The sequence below is a fragment of the Gossypium hirsutum genome, chromosome D10, assembly GCF_007990345.1.
Source record: "Gossypium hirsutum isolate 1008001.06 chromosome D10, Gossypium_hirsutum_v2.1, whole genome shotgun sequence".
Lineage (NCBI taxonomy): Eukaryota > Viridiplantae > Streptophyta > Magnoliopsida > Malvales > Malvaceae > Gossypium > Gossypium hirsutum.
This window is the reverse complement of record NC_053446.1, coordinates 21,925,829-21,941,720: the sequence shown is the minus strand read 5'-3', so window position 1 is coordinate 21,941,720 and position 15,892 is coordinate 21,925,829. Positions and strand designations below refer to the sequence as shown.

The window sequence follows — 15,892 nt, the reverse complement described above, 5'->3', positions numbered from 1 at the left end:
GAACATGATATAAAACGAGAAATTGACATGGAAAATTATGTAAAATCTTTTGAAAGTACTAATTTTCATTTTTTTTTGTAATGTCGGGAGTTGATTTGTACAATCTTTTAGTAAAGTGACATTTTGTCTCATTTTACTCAAAATATGATATTAACTTATAAGAACATGACATGTGGTACATTTTTATTGGATGCCATACATTTTTTCTTGGATAAATTGATAAATAGAAAACTTTAAATACCTAATAAACAAAAAGAGTAAATTTGTAGTTAATTTTTTTCTAGAAATATACAAAACCGTTTTTCAATGGTGAAAATTTTTACTTATTGAACAATAACTTATTGAAAAATCTAATATTTTTCTTGTTTTTTGGATTGCAAAATCTAATTTATTAATCTCATAAAAATATATAATTATAAAATCGAACCGAGAGCTAGAGCTGAACCGGTTGAACCACCCCGGTTCAACTTTTTTGGGCAGCACCGGACGAAAATCAAAATGAGTCACATATATAAAGGGGAAAAAATCCGAATCTAAAAACGCCTATTTGCGAGAGAGTGATTTCTTCATCTCTTTAATTTCTATCTATAAAATTTATAGTTCTTTATTTTCTCATAGCAATAAAACCTTGTTCAAAAAAAAAACAAACAAACCAATAAAACCCTTCAATTTTTGTTCCCATTAATCCTTAGATGGCTGTCAAGTCTCACATAATCTCAGGATTTACCATCCCATTGAAACCCACTGCTTCTTCTTCAAGCTCCGGGAATAGTAGCACCCTCTGTTTAGTTAAGAAACCACTCACTTCTTCCTTCTTCAATGGCGGAGGTACTCTTCCTTGTTTTCAATTTAAATGGGTATTCGTTATTTCTATTTTTTAAGATGGTTAATGCAGTTTTTTTCCCTTTTACTTGCTTTTGGAAGAAGATCAGCGTTGGAATTTGGAACTGAGTTTTGTTTATTAGATGGCATATATCAAATTTATGCTTTTTTTCTCGTAAAGGAAAAAAAAAAGGCTTTGATTCTTGTTGTAATTTTAGAGTCATTGTGTCTTAGATAGCTTTATTAGTGAAAACAGGGTTGCTATGAATGTTATTTGATAAGTAGATTGACTAGGCTGCTAACTTAACTCAAATGGAATACATAAAATACTTTTCAAGCTCAACTGTTTGAATTGATGATGGCATTTCTATGTTCAATGAGCTACGGGTTTATCGGTTGTCTGCTAATGGTATAGTTAAAGCAAAAGCTTAGTTAAGTGGTGAGTCAAATGTGTTCTTAAAGACATTAAATTATTAAAGCATAAATGGTTTTCTGGATAACAGCATTTGTACGATTTACATGTCAAAAAAGTTTACGAGTTCTATAACATAAAAAATTTGTCGATGAACTGGTTCGGCTCTCTAGCAATTACGTATGCTTTTTTAGTGAAGGGCTTTTTTTTTTGGTAATGAAATTTTGAACTGCTTATCATGTAAGCCACCATCTTTTCAACCCATTTTCTTCCTCCCATTTTTCTATTTGACTATTTTATCTGCATTCTAACTTATGATTAGGGAGTAATATGAAAGTGTGAAACTCCTGTAAAGAAGGACGTACATACGACATGATAATACCAACTTTAGAGATCCTCTAACATCATTTGAAGGAGCTAAATATAAACTTCTAAAGTGGTTTATCATTTTATTTTCCTTTTTTCCCCTTTAAACAGTAGCTTCCCTAAAACTTACAAGCTTAAGGAGTGTTCCTGGAAGATCTCATTGTTATAGACAAAGAGGAGGTGCCCTTGGTACGCGCATGAACCTTTTTGATCGGTTTGCTAGAGTTGTTAAGGTCAGAGTTTAGGACCTGTTTATATACATTAATGCAACAATACCATGGCTTCTGATTCCAACTTTTGGTCTGTTACATTAATAACATGACTCAATTCAATAATGATGGCAGTCGTATGCAAATGCACTCTTAAGTTCCTTTGAAGACCCAGAGAAAATTTTAGACCAAGCTGTGCTTGAAATGAATGATGACTTGGTAAAGATGAGACAGGCCACAGCGCAAGTAAGCCTCATTTTATTTATTTCTTTTGTTTCTTTCTTAAGTTGTCTTTTAGATCCTTTATTTCTGTTCTCGTGATCTCCTTTGTCTGACCTTTATTTTGATTGTTTTTAATATTCTTTTGTTCTCTTTTATTCATGATCGCATTGCACATTTACTCAACTATAGATGCCTTTATGGTCTTAGAATCTATGTGACTTTTCATTCTTCCTTTCCAGTGTAATTTTCTTCCCACTTTACCATACATGTTATCTTTTATCCTTTTTGAAGGTATTAGCGTCTCAAAAACGGTTGGAAAATAAGTACAAAGCTGCACAACAGGCTTCTGAAGATTGGTAATTGATTAAGGAGTTCATTTTATTTTCCCTCTAGTTGCAAAATACGTGGGTGTTTAAATGTCCCCATTACGTTTTGGTTTCATTCAGGTACCGTAAAGCACAGCTGGCTCTGCAGAAAGGAGAAGAGGATCTTGCACGTGAAGCCCTTAAGAGGCGTAAATCTTTTGCTGTAAGATGTCATCCTGATATCAAATAGAGTTTCTCTGGGCATTCATATAACATCATTCCATATCTACAATTTCGTACTCCTCGAAATTTGTCAAAAGAACATTCATGAAGTTTTCTTCCAAGTATTTGATTTCAATAAGATGATAGGACACCTAAAATTTGATATAGAAGTAAATTTTCCCTAGTCAAGGCGTTTGCTGAACATTCTTTCTTCTTTTTCTTTTTTGTCTTTCTAAAGGATTTGAGAAGCTGGAAATTTAAACTAACAAGATTAGCATAGTTTAGCCGTTTATCGTGGTGATTGTATGTTTAGAGGTTACTATTTCAATCTATGAAGAAGTTATGGTTTGGAGTTGCAACAAGGAAAAACAGATCAGATTTGTTGGGCTCGGGCTTTTATGGTTCTATTACTTTTGTTCATTTTAAAGTAGAGGATATACAAACGGATGCTGAATTTATATGGAGAAGGAAAAAGAATAGAGAAAAGAAAAGATGAGCTGATGAGTGGAAAAAAAATGGCTGATATAAGAAATAAAGCCATTCAGGACATTCTCAATTGCTTTTTAATATTTTTATGGATCAAATTCTAATTTCCGGTTTGTAGGATATTTTAGGATTAGAGTTGGCATTTTGAATCTTAAGATTATAAGTTGTAGGTATAAGTGGTTTATGTTATTTTGGTTTCTGTTAGCTTTGGATTTGGAATTAAAAGCTTGAGATTTGAGGTTTTGGTGTTGACTTTTGTACTTTTATGTTTCCTTTCTGTTTCCTCCATGTCCCCCACCTTGGTCTTGTTCTAACGCAAAGTTACAAAAAGACACATGGGCAGAGTATTTGGTTTATTGGCTAAGAGCTTGAGACTGTCTAACTGATGCATAGAATTTGATAAAAATGGATTTTTTTTTTTTTTGTTCTAGGACCTGTTAAATTCTAAATTCCTAAAGTGGATAGTATCTTTCTGACTGAATGATTGATTAATCATCATTTTTTCTTTTTGTTGCAGGATAATGCTAATTCATTGAAAGCTCAACTTGATCAACAGCAAACTGTTGTTGATAATCTTGTCTCTAACACACGGGTATCTTTCTATTTAACTTTTTTACTCTAAATTCGATTGAAACATTATTTATTTAAATGGTTTGGAATTTGATTATGTCATATACTGCTTAGGTTTTGAATTCACTTTACTTAACGGTTGGCATGAATTGAAATAAATGATTATTATGTCTTGGAATATGAGACTTGAAAATCTAAAGGTTAAAGATCTGTTTTCAATATATGAAACATGAAAGAGAGTTGTGTTGATCTTGGTATTTGAATTATAGGTTAATTAGGAACCTGGAATAAGTTAGGATATGGAACTCAACTATCGTCTTGCTGTATATGATCCATTAGTTAGAGATAGTAAATTGTGCTGAAAACATGATGGAGCAGTTTTAGCTGTCGTGTTAAGTTGCTGAGTTATCAGGGAAACTTCATGTCAGCAATGTGTTGGGAATTTGCAGGATGTCAAGTAGCTTGAAAATTATCCAATCTATCTTGCTGTATATGCCTTTTAATATAATTTGTAGGTCATTTTGTTAAACTGAGACATAATTTTTGCCTTAGAATTATGACAGACTTAGAATTATGACAGATGAGTTTGATGGAAATAAAATTGATGAAACACTTAATAAATAAATAATAGATGTAATGAGAGAACTATATATGTAATTTTTTTTACCTTGTTATTTATACATTGATGGATTTGTTTGCGATTTCATTCCCTCAATTTCATTTTGTGTAGCTTTTGGAGAGCAAGATACAAGAGGCAAAGTCGAAGAAAGAGACTTTGAAAGCTCGTGCTCAATCTGCAAAGTAATCTCCACTATTCCCATTGTGACCTCCCTTTTTCTCTGTGTTTTATACATTGGACTTTCTGGTCATGATCACTTTGGTGTTGCTTCAGAACTGCAACTAAAGTCAATGAGATGGTGGGAAATGTCAACACTGGCAGTGCTTTAGCAGCTTTTGAGAAGATGGAAGAGAAAGGTGAGTTTGTCTTAGGTTGGAAGCTATTTTTTCTAAGTGAGAATTGCAAATTAATTTCTGCTTCAGCGTTAGCAAGATGAGAATTTGACTTGACAGAAAGTGTGCCTAATTAACTTTCTTGAACATATCTTAAACATAAGTCTTATCCAATCAAGTTATTTTGTGATTTCTTCTAGTGCACTGACACAGTATTTCCAGTTCCTGTTTAGGAAGCTGAGGTGTGAAGAAGCTCCCCAAGTTGAAAAAATCAACTTGCTAAGGGATGTGAGTTCTGAAGTTCGGGTGTCCTTATTGGCTTACAAATGATGCTGTTTAATCAACTATAATTTTCTGTACTAAAAGTTTCATAAAAGTGGTGCTATTAATAATCATATATTATTTATATAAAGTCCTTGTTACTCAGACTTAGGTGTAAGTATCAGATAGGGGTATGTGTCCGATATGAGTATATTCATCTTTTTCATCCATATAGAAGGTCCTTAGAGGGTCATATCCCCTTATTCATTTTCAAATGTGTACAAGTCAGGGGTACTTAAAAAAAGAACAGAAGAGTCAAAATACATAGTCTGAAAGCATCCTTATCATGCACCTGATGATTTGAAATCCCTCCTAAATTCAGTTCTTGATCACTCTAGATTGACCATCCCTTGCTTCTATTTTCCTTTTTTTGGACAGTTTTGGCAATGGAGTCTGAAGCAGAAGCCCTTGGGCAGTTAACCACTGATGATCTTGAAGGAAAGGTAGTAACTGCTCTATCTTTATTTCCATTCTTTGAATCTGATATGAACTTTATATGGCCAAATTTCTCTTGTTGATATGTGAAATATACATCATTAATGGCGGTGGCCATCATAGGCCTGGTATTTAACAACATAATGGCTTGTTGATGGTGTGACTAGGAAACGTCAATTTAGCTGTAGGTTTATGCTTGAATTTTTTTGGTGTAAACCTGGGGTATCCCCAAGCCACATTAGATTCAAGGCTAATCTCTGTCAGGCCAGGAGTGTTTAGGGTAAAGTCTTCGCCCGGGGATGGAACTTTTGCTCTCATCCTTACGGGATGAGGTTGATACCACTTCAACCAACAGTTTTTTGGTTTATGATTGAATCTTTTTGAAATCGGGAGCTATGTTCTTTTTGTTTCTGTTGAATTTCTCCTAGGACAGGAAATAAGGAAAAGGTCCTGTAAGTTCTCTGAACTGAAAATAGATGAAAAGTCAATTTGATGTGGTAGCCATTGTTTTCTGTAGTTGTGGCATGAAGGTCATGTAGTCGGGATAAGTAATATTTTTATTTTAATTTCAAGATAAAATCAGAGTTGTAGTCAGTTCTTAGTCAGAAAAACTGGATTGTCTTACCACCTGAAAATTCATAATAAGAATGCAAAACTACAATGTGCTGCAGCATTTGTAGAACGCTTCCGCAATGATAATATAATGTATTTTTCGATCTCATTTCAATTTGCAGTTTGCATTACTTGAGAGCACATCAGTTGATGATGATCTTGCAAAAATGAAAAGGGAACTCTCTGGTAGCTCGCAGGTATGTCTCATACTTGTTTCATGAAAGGTTCTGTTTGATTATATTAGGTTCTCTCACATACATAACTTCCCCTGCCTATACTAGGCTTTTAAAATTAAATTACGTTAATAATATATTGAGCTCCATCTGGATGTTGGGTGATGAACTGAATTCAGACCTGACTGACCAGAAAACAAAAGGAAAAAATAAATAAAAAAACAATGAGTCAGAATTGACTGAACATGCAGAATCTTTTTGTGCATATTTTTTCCCCTTTCCCTAGTCTGTTTTGGCAGCTAGAGCAGTATTTTGAGGAGGAAAAGAAATTCCCCACAGTTTGTCAAAACCTCATGGTTATTACTTATTTTTGAAGCTGTAAGCCAAAGGTACATTGTCTTGAATTTCAACCTTATGGAAGTTTTTAATTCTCTTTTTGGCCTCTTATTTTGACTAACAGAAAGGAGAGCTTCCACCTGGAAGAACTGTTTCTGCTAGCAATAATACAGCATTTCCTTATCGAGATTCTGAGATTGAGATGGAGCTCAATGAACTGAGGCGAAAGGCAAAGGACTTCTAAGTTCCTGATCTGGATACCTGAATGATGGTATTTTTATTTCATGAACAAATCAAAACAGTTTTATCATATTGAGCTAGAATCCAAACAGATCATTTGTATAGCTGCAGTCCAAACTCAATGAACTATAACCAGTTTTGGATGGTTATGTACATACTTTTTATGTATTTATCATTGTCATGTTGCCCTTATAACCTAATGCCCACCAGCGGCAATGACCCATGTTTTTGGACCATGTATTCAATAGCTTGCTAATGTACAATACTACAAATAGTCCATGGCAATTTAGCATTTTAATCTGTTTTGCATACCTTATTGGCGACAACCAGAATACTTTATATATACATATAAAGTCAATTACAGGCGGCATGCAAGGACTGAGTCACGATTCCCTGGCCCTTGTTAGGTACTTTTCTCCGTTTCTTCCGAAGGATTTTAGTATACCCGATTATGTGAATATTGTATTGAAATTCCCTTCTTTGGTCGACATGGAACAGTTCTACTTCTATGGGGAGCCTGAAAGACACTGTAGAAATTGCTTACCAAGTTGAAAAGGAGGAGACGTGTCAAAACTTCAAGTAGAGGGAGACTATAAACTGCGGTCATTGAACGAAAAATGAAGTGCCATCCCAGTACCTCCGCTGTTAATAGCAAGAGTTTCGGTCTTATTGGCAAAGTCATTCCATTCAAATTAAGCAAAGTACTTGAAATTTTCAAAACTTTGCACTTGATTAATTTTGAATAAAGAAAGAACATTGTAATAATAACGAACAATTTGCAAATAAAAGTAATCTAAAATGACAAAACCCAACTTTCTACTCTATGGAGAAATGACAAAAACCAGCTTTCTACCTTATGGAAAAGGGAAGGTTAAATTCTGCCATTAGTGCCTGTATTTTATAAAAGTTGTGTATTTTCCTATATTTTAATTTGATCATTTCTAGTCTTTGTACTTTTCAAATTTTAAAATTCCAATTCTTACCAAATGATAGTTGTTAACCTCTCTATGTTAAGTTATGCTATTCGCAAAATCTGATTTGCATACATATTATCATATGTGTAATGCCATGTCAACTTATTATTTTTACATATTACTCACTAAAAATCCAGTTAATAGATTAACAATAGTAATTTATGTCAACTGAAATTTCAAAATTTGTAATTATACACATAATATAAACTAGTAATTGAATTTTTAAAAAATTTAAGTATTATTATTTAAGTTAAGATTAAAATTTTAAAATTTGAAAAATTTTTACACGTCATATAAGAATGTAAAAGCTAAATGCACGAAAGCGCAAAAGAAAAAATAGAATTTAACCAGGAGGAAACTACGATGCATATGCCGTATTAATTGAAATGTTCAAACAACTTGTGCTTCTGACACGTTCAAAACCCCAATCCCAAACCCCATTTTCACACAGTCCTTCTTGTTAGTATTAGTATTTCCATTTTATGTCTGCTGCATGCATGACTGTTTCAAAACTCCTTGGTCAACCACACGTAATCTTCTTTGTAAGCCAAATTGACAAAACCCTAACTAATATATTCAAACTATTTTACTTGCGTCTAAGTCTAGCCACCTTTCCTCTATATATATACCCCCATTTCGCTTCCATACTTCATACAAACACAACCACCTTCATATATAGCTTTCAGGGAAAAAAAAGAAAAAAGAAAAGGTTTAATAGTTTGGGTGACGGAAAATACAGTGTGTTTGGAAGATGAATAGCAGAAAATTAAACACCCTTCTGATCATTTTTGTCATCTCAATGGCCATTTTGAGCCATGTTGGGGTGGAGGCAACGAGAGTTTTAGCAGAGGATTTTGCTAAAGCAAATCACTTGGAGACATACTCGTCGGTGTACGAGAAGGCGAAGTTCACCATGTCGTGCTGGCTCGAGCGGTTGGCTTCTGGACCCAGTCCTAGAGGACCTGGTCACTAGAATGATTCAAGTCTTGAAATCCAGTTAAGGATCAGAAATCATACTAGATGAAAGTTAAACATAGTGTTTTTGTCATTTTATTTTATTGTTTTATTTTTTTCTTTTTCGTCTTCTTCTTTATAGGTAGGTTCAAGATATCTAATAATGCAGCTTTCTGCAACTATATTTGCAAATGTAAATCGATAAATAAAATCCTTTGTTGCAATTTTGAAATAAAACACTATGAATGTTAATGTTCAAATTAACACTTACTGAAACTTCAAACGTGAAAAACATTGATGAAAACGTATACGTATGGCATAAACAATCTTCTTGTTTCACAACTTGGTTTAATATGGTGTGTAATGTCCATGTTTTATCATGCAAAATATTTAACTTTCTTTTCAACGCGGACTTGAAGCTTCTTTTTTCTCTTTGAGTACATTAAGTGACATTCTCTTCGTCTAATCTTGTGAAACTTTACTCCCATAATTTGTTCAAACTTATTCTCTCTTGAGAAACCAGACATGGTGTTCTACTTAGCACATCCTGCCTACCCATATGGGACTCATGATATAGTGTTAGACAATTACAAATTTGCTTTGATACCACTTGTTGTATGTCATATAACCATCATCATACTCATAATTCTTTTATGTCAATTATCTTAAGGGATCACACAAAATAATTAATTATAGTTTAATCATACTAAAAGGAATTCCAATAATATTAAAGAATTATCATTATTAAAGTAGTTATATAGTGCCAGCTTATCCAAGCCAACTGCCTCGACTAAGGATGACAAAAAGAAAGAACTCGGCCAATTATAACTAAGGAACTATCTTGCCCCAAGAGATCTCCTTGCCAAACAACATATGGTCACACATAACTAAGGCTGATGAGCTATATCGCCCAAAGAGGAGCTTGACCAACTTCTATTAAAGTGATTGCCTCACACATATAATCGTCACATCCATAGATCATTTCTTTCATTAAACACTTACGTCTACTGTTCCGGGTCGTGAATTAAAGCCCGTGACCATTGAGCACAAAACCTCTCATGTAGGTCAATTTGTTAAATGGGGACCATTTGACTCACTTGAATAAGTCTGGCTTGTAGAACATATGGAGAAGCGCATCTATTTGAAGCATCGGTGCCTTGGTGAAATACTCTAGTAAAACTAGAGTTATCAAGGTAATTAATGTAAATCCTAAGGGACAAAAATGTATAGAATTTAAATCTTTTAGGGTTCTCATCTTGTAGATAGGCACAAAGCTCAACCGTTGATATAATTCAATCTATACCGTTGGATCTAGGAGAACTCAAATATAAATAAAGGTATTCTCAGAAATTGCCTAAAATCGCGCAATTTGCTAGACTAAAGTTCTAGCCTTATGACACTAGCATTTACATATACTAGACAAGAGCAAAATCACATCAGACCCATCTATGGACTGCTTAATAAGATAGCAAGTCTCTCAATCACATTCAAATGTACATGTTAAAGATTCACCACGACTCAATTAGCTGCTTCTACCCAACATGGCACCCCATACCATGAGACCCACTCCAAGATATATAAACCCTTATGGTTGACTAGAAGTAACAGACACTTTTTATACGAAGATTGTTTATAAAGGTCATCTCAAAGCCTTCCATTCTTCTCCACAACCCTTGGAATTCCACTTTGTGTTACCCTCAACAAGTCTATAGGAACCATCACTAACCACAACACCCTCATCTAACATTGGGTCAGATTTTTACATTTTTTAAAATTATCCGAATTTGAATCTACAAATCTACCTAAAATTTTGAATATGTTTATTATCAACAAATTATTTGAGTATCACTATCCAAATCTGAATTAAATATGTTATCTGTTGAGTATCCGAATTTACAAAAAAAAATATTTTCAAATTTCTAATTTTTTTTGGATATCCAAATCCATAAAAATCCACATTCAAATCTACTAAAATTATTTTTTATATATAATTAAAATTATAAGCATTATATAAGAGTGGATGGTGATATCTAAATCTACATCCATTATCTAAATAAGCAACACAAATTTGGGTAATAGATACCTAGACAATCTATTAGCATTTGTTTTGGATATGCATGTATGGTAATTTTAAAATCAGAATATGAATATTATATGAATCTATAAAAATAGATCAGTAGATATTTGAATCCGCAATCTAAATTTTCATTCTTATTATGTATGCATTTATATAGAAATTATTCAATTATTAGTTAAGTTAAATCCAAGAATGACCTGGTAAGTGTTTCAACCATACATCATACATACCATTTATAGTTTACCTTTATTCAATTGTATTTGATGAGCTATGATTTTCGTTGAAAACAGCCCACTCGTAGTCATAATGTAAAACCAAGAATGTTTTAAATTACTATTAGAATTTCATTCCAAATTAATTAAAATAAATAAGGGAAGAAAGTCTAAATTAATTATTCCATCACATATTTATAGTTATTTTTTTTAATAATCTCCTTATAGGTTCTGATCAGATCTGTTCTTTTTGACATAATGTCTTGAATTTAGGCTTCAACGCACTCAAACTCAGGTCCTCCTACATTGATAATATTGTACATGCCAATTAAACTAAAACTCAATTGTAATTTGAATCAAAACGTGCAGTATTTTAAAGTTCTTAATATATTTTATATAATTCTTTATGTATATACATGTAGCATGTGCATATAAAATAAAAGATATTATATGTATATAATTTTTTGTGTGTTTCTTTTAAATTGTAATTAAATTTGAATAAAAATGTGTGAAATTTTGAAACTTGACTTCAAAATTTTTTATGCAATTCTTTATAAGTATACGTGTAGCTTGTGCATATATAAAATATATATACATACATACATTACACATTTTACACTTAAAAATTGTGAGGGTCAAAATATCATTTTTCAACTTTTTTTTCCCATTATTCTCATATCTCTCAATCTACAAACAAAGACTTTCATTTTTCATATATTTTCCTCTTTTGTTTCTTGCCTTTATTTTATTTATTTTTCTGAAAATGTCATTGTGTTGATTTTCTATTTATTATTTTATCAATATTCAAAATTCCATTTTAAAAAAGTAAGCATTCAAACATTTATTTTCAACATCTTTCAAATTTTGTTTTGTTTTTTTTTTTTAACTTCTAGTCAATATTTTGTAGCAAATTTTTAATTTTAATAAATTCAAAAATATTAAAAAAATATTGCAAACCCTTTATATTAACAAAAAGATTGTACGTTTGACTCTGAAGAAGGTATAATTTAAATAGGTTTGTTTAGTTATGTTTTTACACCAAAAAAATTAATTTTGAATTATTTCATATAATTATGAATAAAACATGGTTTTTATTATCAATTAATTAAATTATTCGAAATATATAGTTTGATTATGTTGCAATAATTATGTAAGAAGTCCAAATCTGTACTCCAAAAAATATAATTTATTTGGGAAATTTCACATAAGTTCCTTGATGATAACATTAATGGAGAAAATCTCAAGTGTCAAATTCAACATGTCAACAGTAATGTTCAACACTTTGCTATTCCTATAATACACACACACACACACACACACAGAGTTGTGTAGTTATGTTGCTGTTGTCATTCTGCTCACCCAACCAACCAAGTTTGGTCAAATTCAATATTTCCAACTCTTGGACTTCATTAAATTACTCAACCCAATCTCAATTCTAACCCTGTCTTGAGTCCAAGCAATGAAAGGAAGGGCTAAACCAGTAAATTTGATATAATATATATAAAACTGTGGCAGCCATTGACAAGTTGAGAATAAAATAAATTAAACATAATGTTTTAGCTTCCCCGGCAGCAACGAGTTTGTAGGTATGACTCAGCACAAAATCCTTGGTCAACACGAATTGTATAGTCCCAAAAAGCCCACCATTTTTTTCCCACATATTTGATCATTTTAGCTGTTCTAGCATGACTTTGTAAACCTTTGTATTCTTTTGTTCCTATATAAACCTGATATTCAGTTCCAAGTTCTCTTCATTCACAACACCAAGGACCCTAATTAAGCTTCTCTTACTGCATATTCAATATAATCTTCACAGTTGATTTGCCTTTTTTTTTTTTTTTGTTTCTTCTGGTGTTTAAGAGTAGTGTTTGGGGAAGATGAATAGCAGGAAAGTAAGTACCCTTTTGATGATATGCGTCATATCAATAGCAGTGTTGAGCGATGTGAGCGTTGAAGCTGCCAGAGTTTTACGGGAAGATTTGGGAAACGTAAATCATATGGAAACTTACTCGTCGGTTTACCACAAGGCAAGATCCACCATGTCGTATTGGCTCCAGCGGTTAGCTTCGGGACCTAGTCCTCAAGGACCTGGTCACTAGGGCAAAGTTCACCACCCATGGAACTTAAACAAAGTACACTGTACATCCAACACTTTATAATTTTTTTATTTTTTAGATTAAGATAGTCTGCAAATTTTAGTAGGTAGGACGAAGAAGCTGTATGACACAAATGTAAATGATGAAAAACATGATTCTTTGATTGAATTTCCTTCTGTGGGAATGATTGCTCACTTTCACGTTAGTTTGGGATAAATTATTGAAGGTCTACAAAATTCAGAGTTATGATCCACGTTGTAATGTAATATTTTGCATTATCTGGCACCTATCCCTTCCAATGCCGCATTAAGTTATGTTGCTCCGCTAAAATATCCACTATTAAATGTATAAAAAATTATTTTTTAAAAATTGAGAGTAAAAAAACTTATATCATCTCTCTCAAAAAAAATTGGGGCAATTTGATTCTGTTAATTTTAAAAGTGAGCAATTAAGGACAATTAATCATTCACACTAATATGTTTTGTCAATGTTACATAATTAGCTCTCCTAATTTACAAATTTTATTAATTTGGTCATGATTTAATAAATTTAGTCAATAATATTTGTTAAAACATGTAGATATGGAAGTTAAATTTGTTGAATTGTTTAGAATAAAGACCAAATTTTAAAAAAAATGCAAACATTGAAGCTAAAATTGTTACCGATAAAAATTATATAAAATTGATGTACTTAATTGTTTATTTTTAAAATTAGGTCAATTTGTTGAATATCTAATACTAATTGAAGATTGTTGAGATGATTTGGTTTGGAAATTAAATAGAAATAGGAAAATTAAAAAAGCAGTGAATAAATTTGACATTTAAAAAATTAGAAAGCCCATCGCAATTGAGTATTAATGGACAATAACTTTTCCCTCTCAACATTTATTAATTGATTTCCAAAATTTTGGAATTAAAATCACATTTATCTTTCTTAAAACATTTATTTCTTACATTTTCAATGACCATATTAACCTTTTTTTTAAAGAAAATCAAAATTGGAGTAAAACAATTAAAAGAAATAACTTTGTTTATTGTTGCTAACAGTTGAGACTACCCCCAGGAGTAACACCAAGTTGATTACAATACCCTGTGAAGTAATCAATCCGAGACTGCACTTTCCGAGGCTCTCCACCACCACACTCCATTGGATTAATGGCTTCAATGGTCGCCCCAAATCCTTGGCTTATGGCTGCTGCAACATTTTTGGTCCAAAACCATAGGGCAGCTTTGAAGGCGATAACAGGGTCATTGGCCACCGTTTCTGGAGCACCTAAACCATCGAACCCAAGCTCCAAACCAGCTGGCCCATAATTGTAGTTCCATGATAGTTGCAATGGTCCACGCCCATAGTAACCTTTGCCCGGAGCGCATGGATACTCTGTCACTGTCTCATTGCAGTAATCCTTCTTGGCCCCATCTGTCTCTTCTATGTGGCAAAAACCTGGAAACAACAACAGCTTATCGCTCAGCATTGAACAATTCTACGTATAGGATACTTTTGAAAAAGGACATTATAAGAGAGGTTACGTTCAGTTTCATGGCTCGCATGGGCAAAGAAAGCAGCAATCTCACGCCTGGAATCTTCAACTGAGCCAGACCTTGCAAAGCGAGTGAAAGACGTGAGAGCATCAAGAAAAGCTTCTCTGGAGTAAAAGTTTCTGCCTACGCAACTTGAGCCCTGATTCAATATCCCATTAAAGAATTCAGGTGTAACGATGTCAGCTATGGAAACGCCATTGTTAGTACAAGGACCCCCTCGGCAGTTTGCGCCGCAGAACTCGGGACCTTCTCCGCAGTACCCATATCGACTGCAACATTCATTTGGTTGTTCACAACTGTTAACACACTGTGCTTTCACCATGATTCCAGGCGTGGCTCCAGCAAGAATGAGCGCTAGGATGACAGCAATAAGACTGTTTTTCACCGTGAATGTTGCCATTTTTGGTGGAAATCTGTGTCTGATGCGGAAAAATTGATAGATATTGGGACTTATTTATAGCTTTGGAGAAAGCAAAAAAGGCGAAAGAAAAGAGTTTGGAGTGAGAGTGTGTCCCCACGGGAAGAAAAGCTTGGTTTCACAGTACGTGAAGATCACGGGTCTAGCGACCTAACTTTGACCGGTAATGATGAAAAGGAAGGGAAAGGCCATGGGAAATTTCATTGCTCATCAACATTGAAAGTTCAGCTTGATTATCTTTTTTCAGCTGTACTCTCCCTTTGCTCAGTTGCAGGAATAAGTAATCAATTTGCCCTACTAGGATCTGAGGGAGGGTCGATGGAACTTCCAATTTCTGCAGGAAATCTGTACTTATAAAGGAAACTATTATCACACGTGTATATATGTGTGTATTGCTGATTGATGTTCTAGCTAGTTTATTGTACAGGACTAGCTGAATAGTTGTGATGTTTGCTGTCATTGTCATCAAGTTATTGGCTAGGTTCATTAATTTCAATAATTTCTTCCTGTGTTGAAAATTCAAAGAAGAAAGGCCTCTAATTTTATTCTACTTTTAGTAACTTCTGACGTTTCAAATTGATTGTTAAACCTGAATTCATCCGTTCTGAGATTAGGGTAAGCTATCAATTTCTATTAAACCAATCTGCCAGTAAGACTTTATAGTTGATAATTGACTAATTCTCATTCACCGAACATTATATGAGATTCATGAAATCTTTTAATAAATTGTGATTGTGATTAAATAATTACAAAATTGTGGGATTGTAAAAGCTACTACAAGAGGAAGAAAACATGTACTCTTATACTAGGAAAAGATCAAAACTCAAAACAGCAATACATAATGATGAGGAAAAGCAAATATGACAACCTAAATTTCTGTTCACAAATCATATTGAAACTTGGGTCCCATCTAATGGAATTGATTTATTTAAATGTTC

The 15,892-nt window shown here is 33.0% G+C and overlaps 2 protein-coding genes across 3 annotated transcripts; one reads left to right on the top strand and one right to left on the bottom strand.

Moving 5' to 3' along the window:
* Positions 1-534: 534 nt before the first annotated feature.
* Positions 535-6,980, top strand: LOC107914625 (membrane-associated 30 kDa protein, chloroplastic). 2 transcript variants are annotated; one of them, XM_016843579.2, is made up of 11 exons: positions 535-828; positions 1,712-1,833; positions 1,945-2,055; positions 2,323-2,387; positions 2,478-2,559; positions 3,562-3,636; positions 4,345-4,415; positions 4,507-4,589; positions 5,265-5,329; positions 6,056-6,130; positions 6,567-6,980. In XM_016843579.2, the coding sequence occupies exons 1-11, from the start codon at positions 693-695 to the stop codon at positions 6,684-6,686; spliced, it is 1,005 nt and encodes a 334-aa protein (XP_016699068.2). In that variant the 5' UTR covers positions 535-692; the 3' UTR covers positions 6,687-6,980. The 2 variants fall into 2 exon arrangements, with proteins under 2 accessions (XP_016699068.2, XP_016699069.2); XM_016843580.2 differs by having other exon boundaries at positions 539-828; positions 1,715-1,833.
* A 6,809-nt stretch (positions 6,981-13,789) lies between these two features.
* On the bottom strand, positions 13,790-15,815 carry LOC107914622 (endochitinase EP3). Its single transcript, XM_016843578.2, has 2 exons — positions 14,525-15,815; positions 13,790-14,438 (listed from the first exon to the last, which is right to left on the bottom strand). The coding sequence occupies exons 1-2, from the start codon at positions 14,934-14,936 to the stop codon at positions 14,035-14,037; spliced, it is 816 nt and encodes a 271-aa protein (XP_016699067.1). The 5' UTR covers positions 14,937-15,815; the 3' UTR covers positions 13,790-14,034.
* Between the last annotated feature and the right edge of the window lie 77 nt (positions 15,816-15,892).

Bases quoted from the DNA above. Each gene is read 5' to 3' on its own strand.
- LOC107914625 (XM_016843579.2), top strand. From the start codon at position 693: ATGGCTGTCAAGTCTCACATAATCTCAGGATTTACCATCCCATTGAAA. The intron at 2,056-2,322 runs GTAAGCCTCATT...TCCTTTTTGAAG, and splicing joins TGAGACAGGCCACAGCGCAA to GTATTAGCGTCTCAAAAACG. The intron at 2,560-3,561 runs GTAAGATGTCAT...TTTTTGTTGCAG, and splicing joins AGAGGCGTAAATCTTTTGCT to GATAATGCTAATTCATTGAA.
- LOC107914622 (XM_016843578.2), bottom strand. From the start codon at position 14,936: ATGGCAACATTCACGGTGAAAAACAGTCTTATTGCTGTCATCCTAGCG. The intron at 14,439-14,524 runs GTAACCTCTCTT...TGTTGTTTCCAG, and splicing joins TGCGAGCCATGAAACTGAAC to GTTTTTGCCACATAGAAGAG.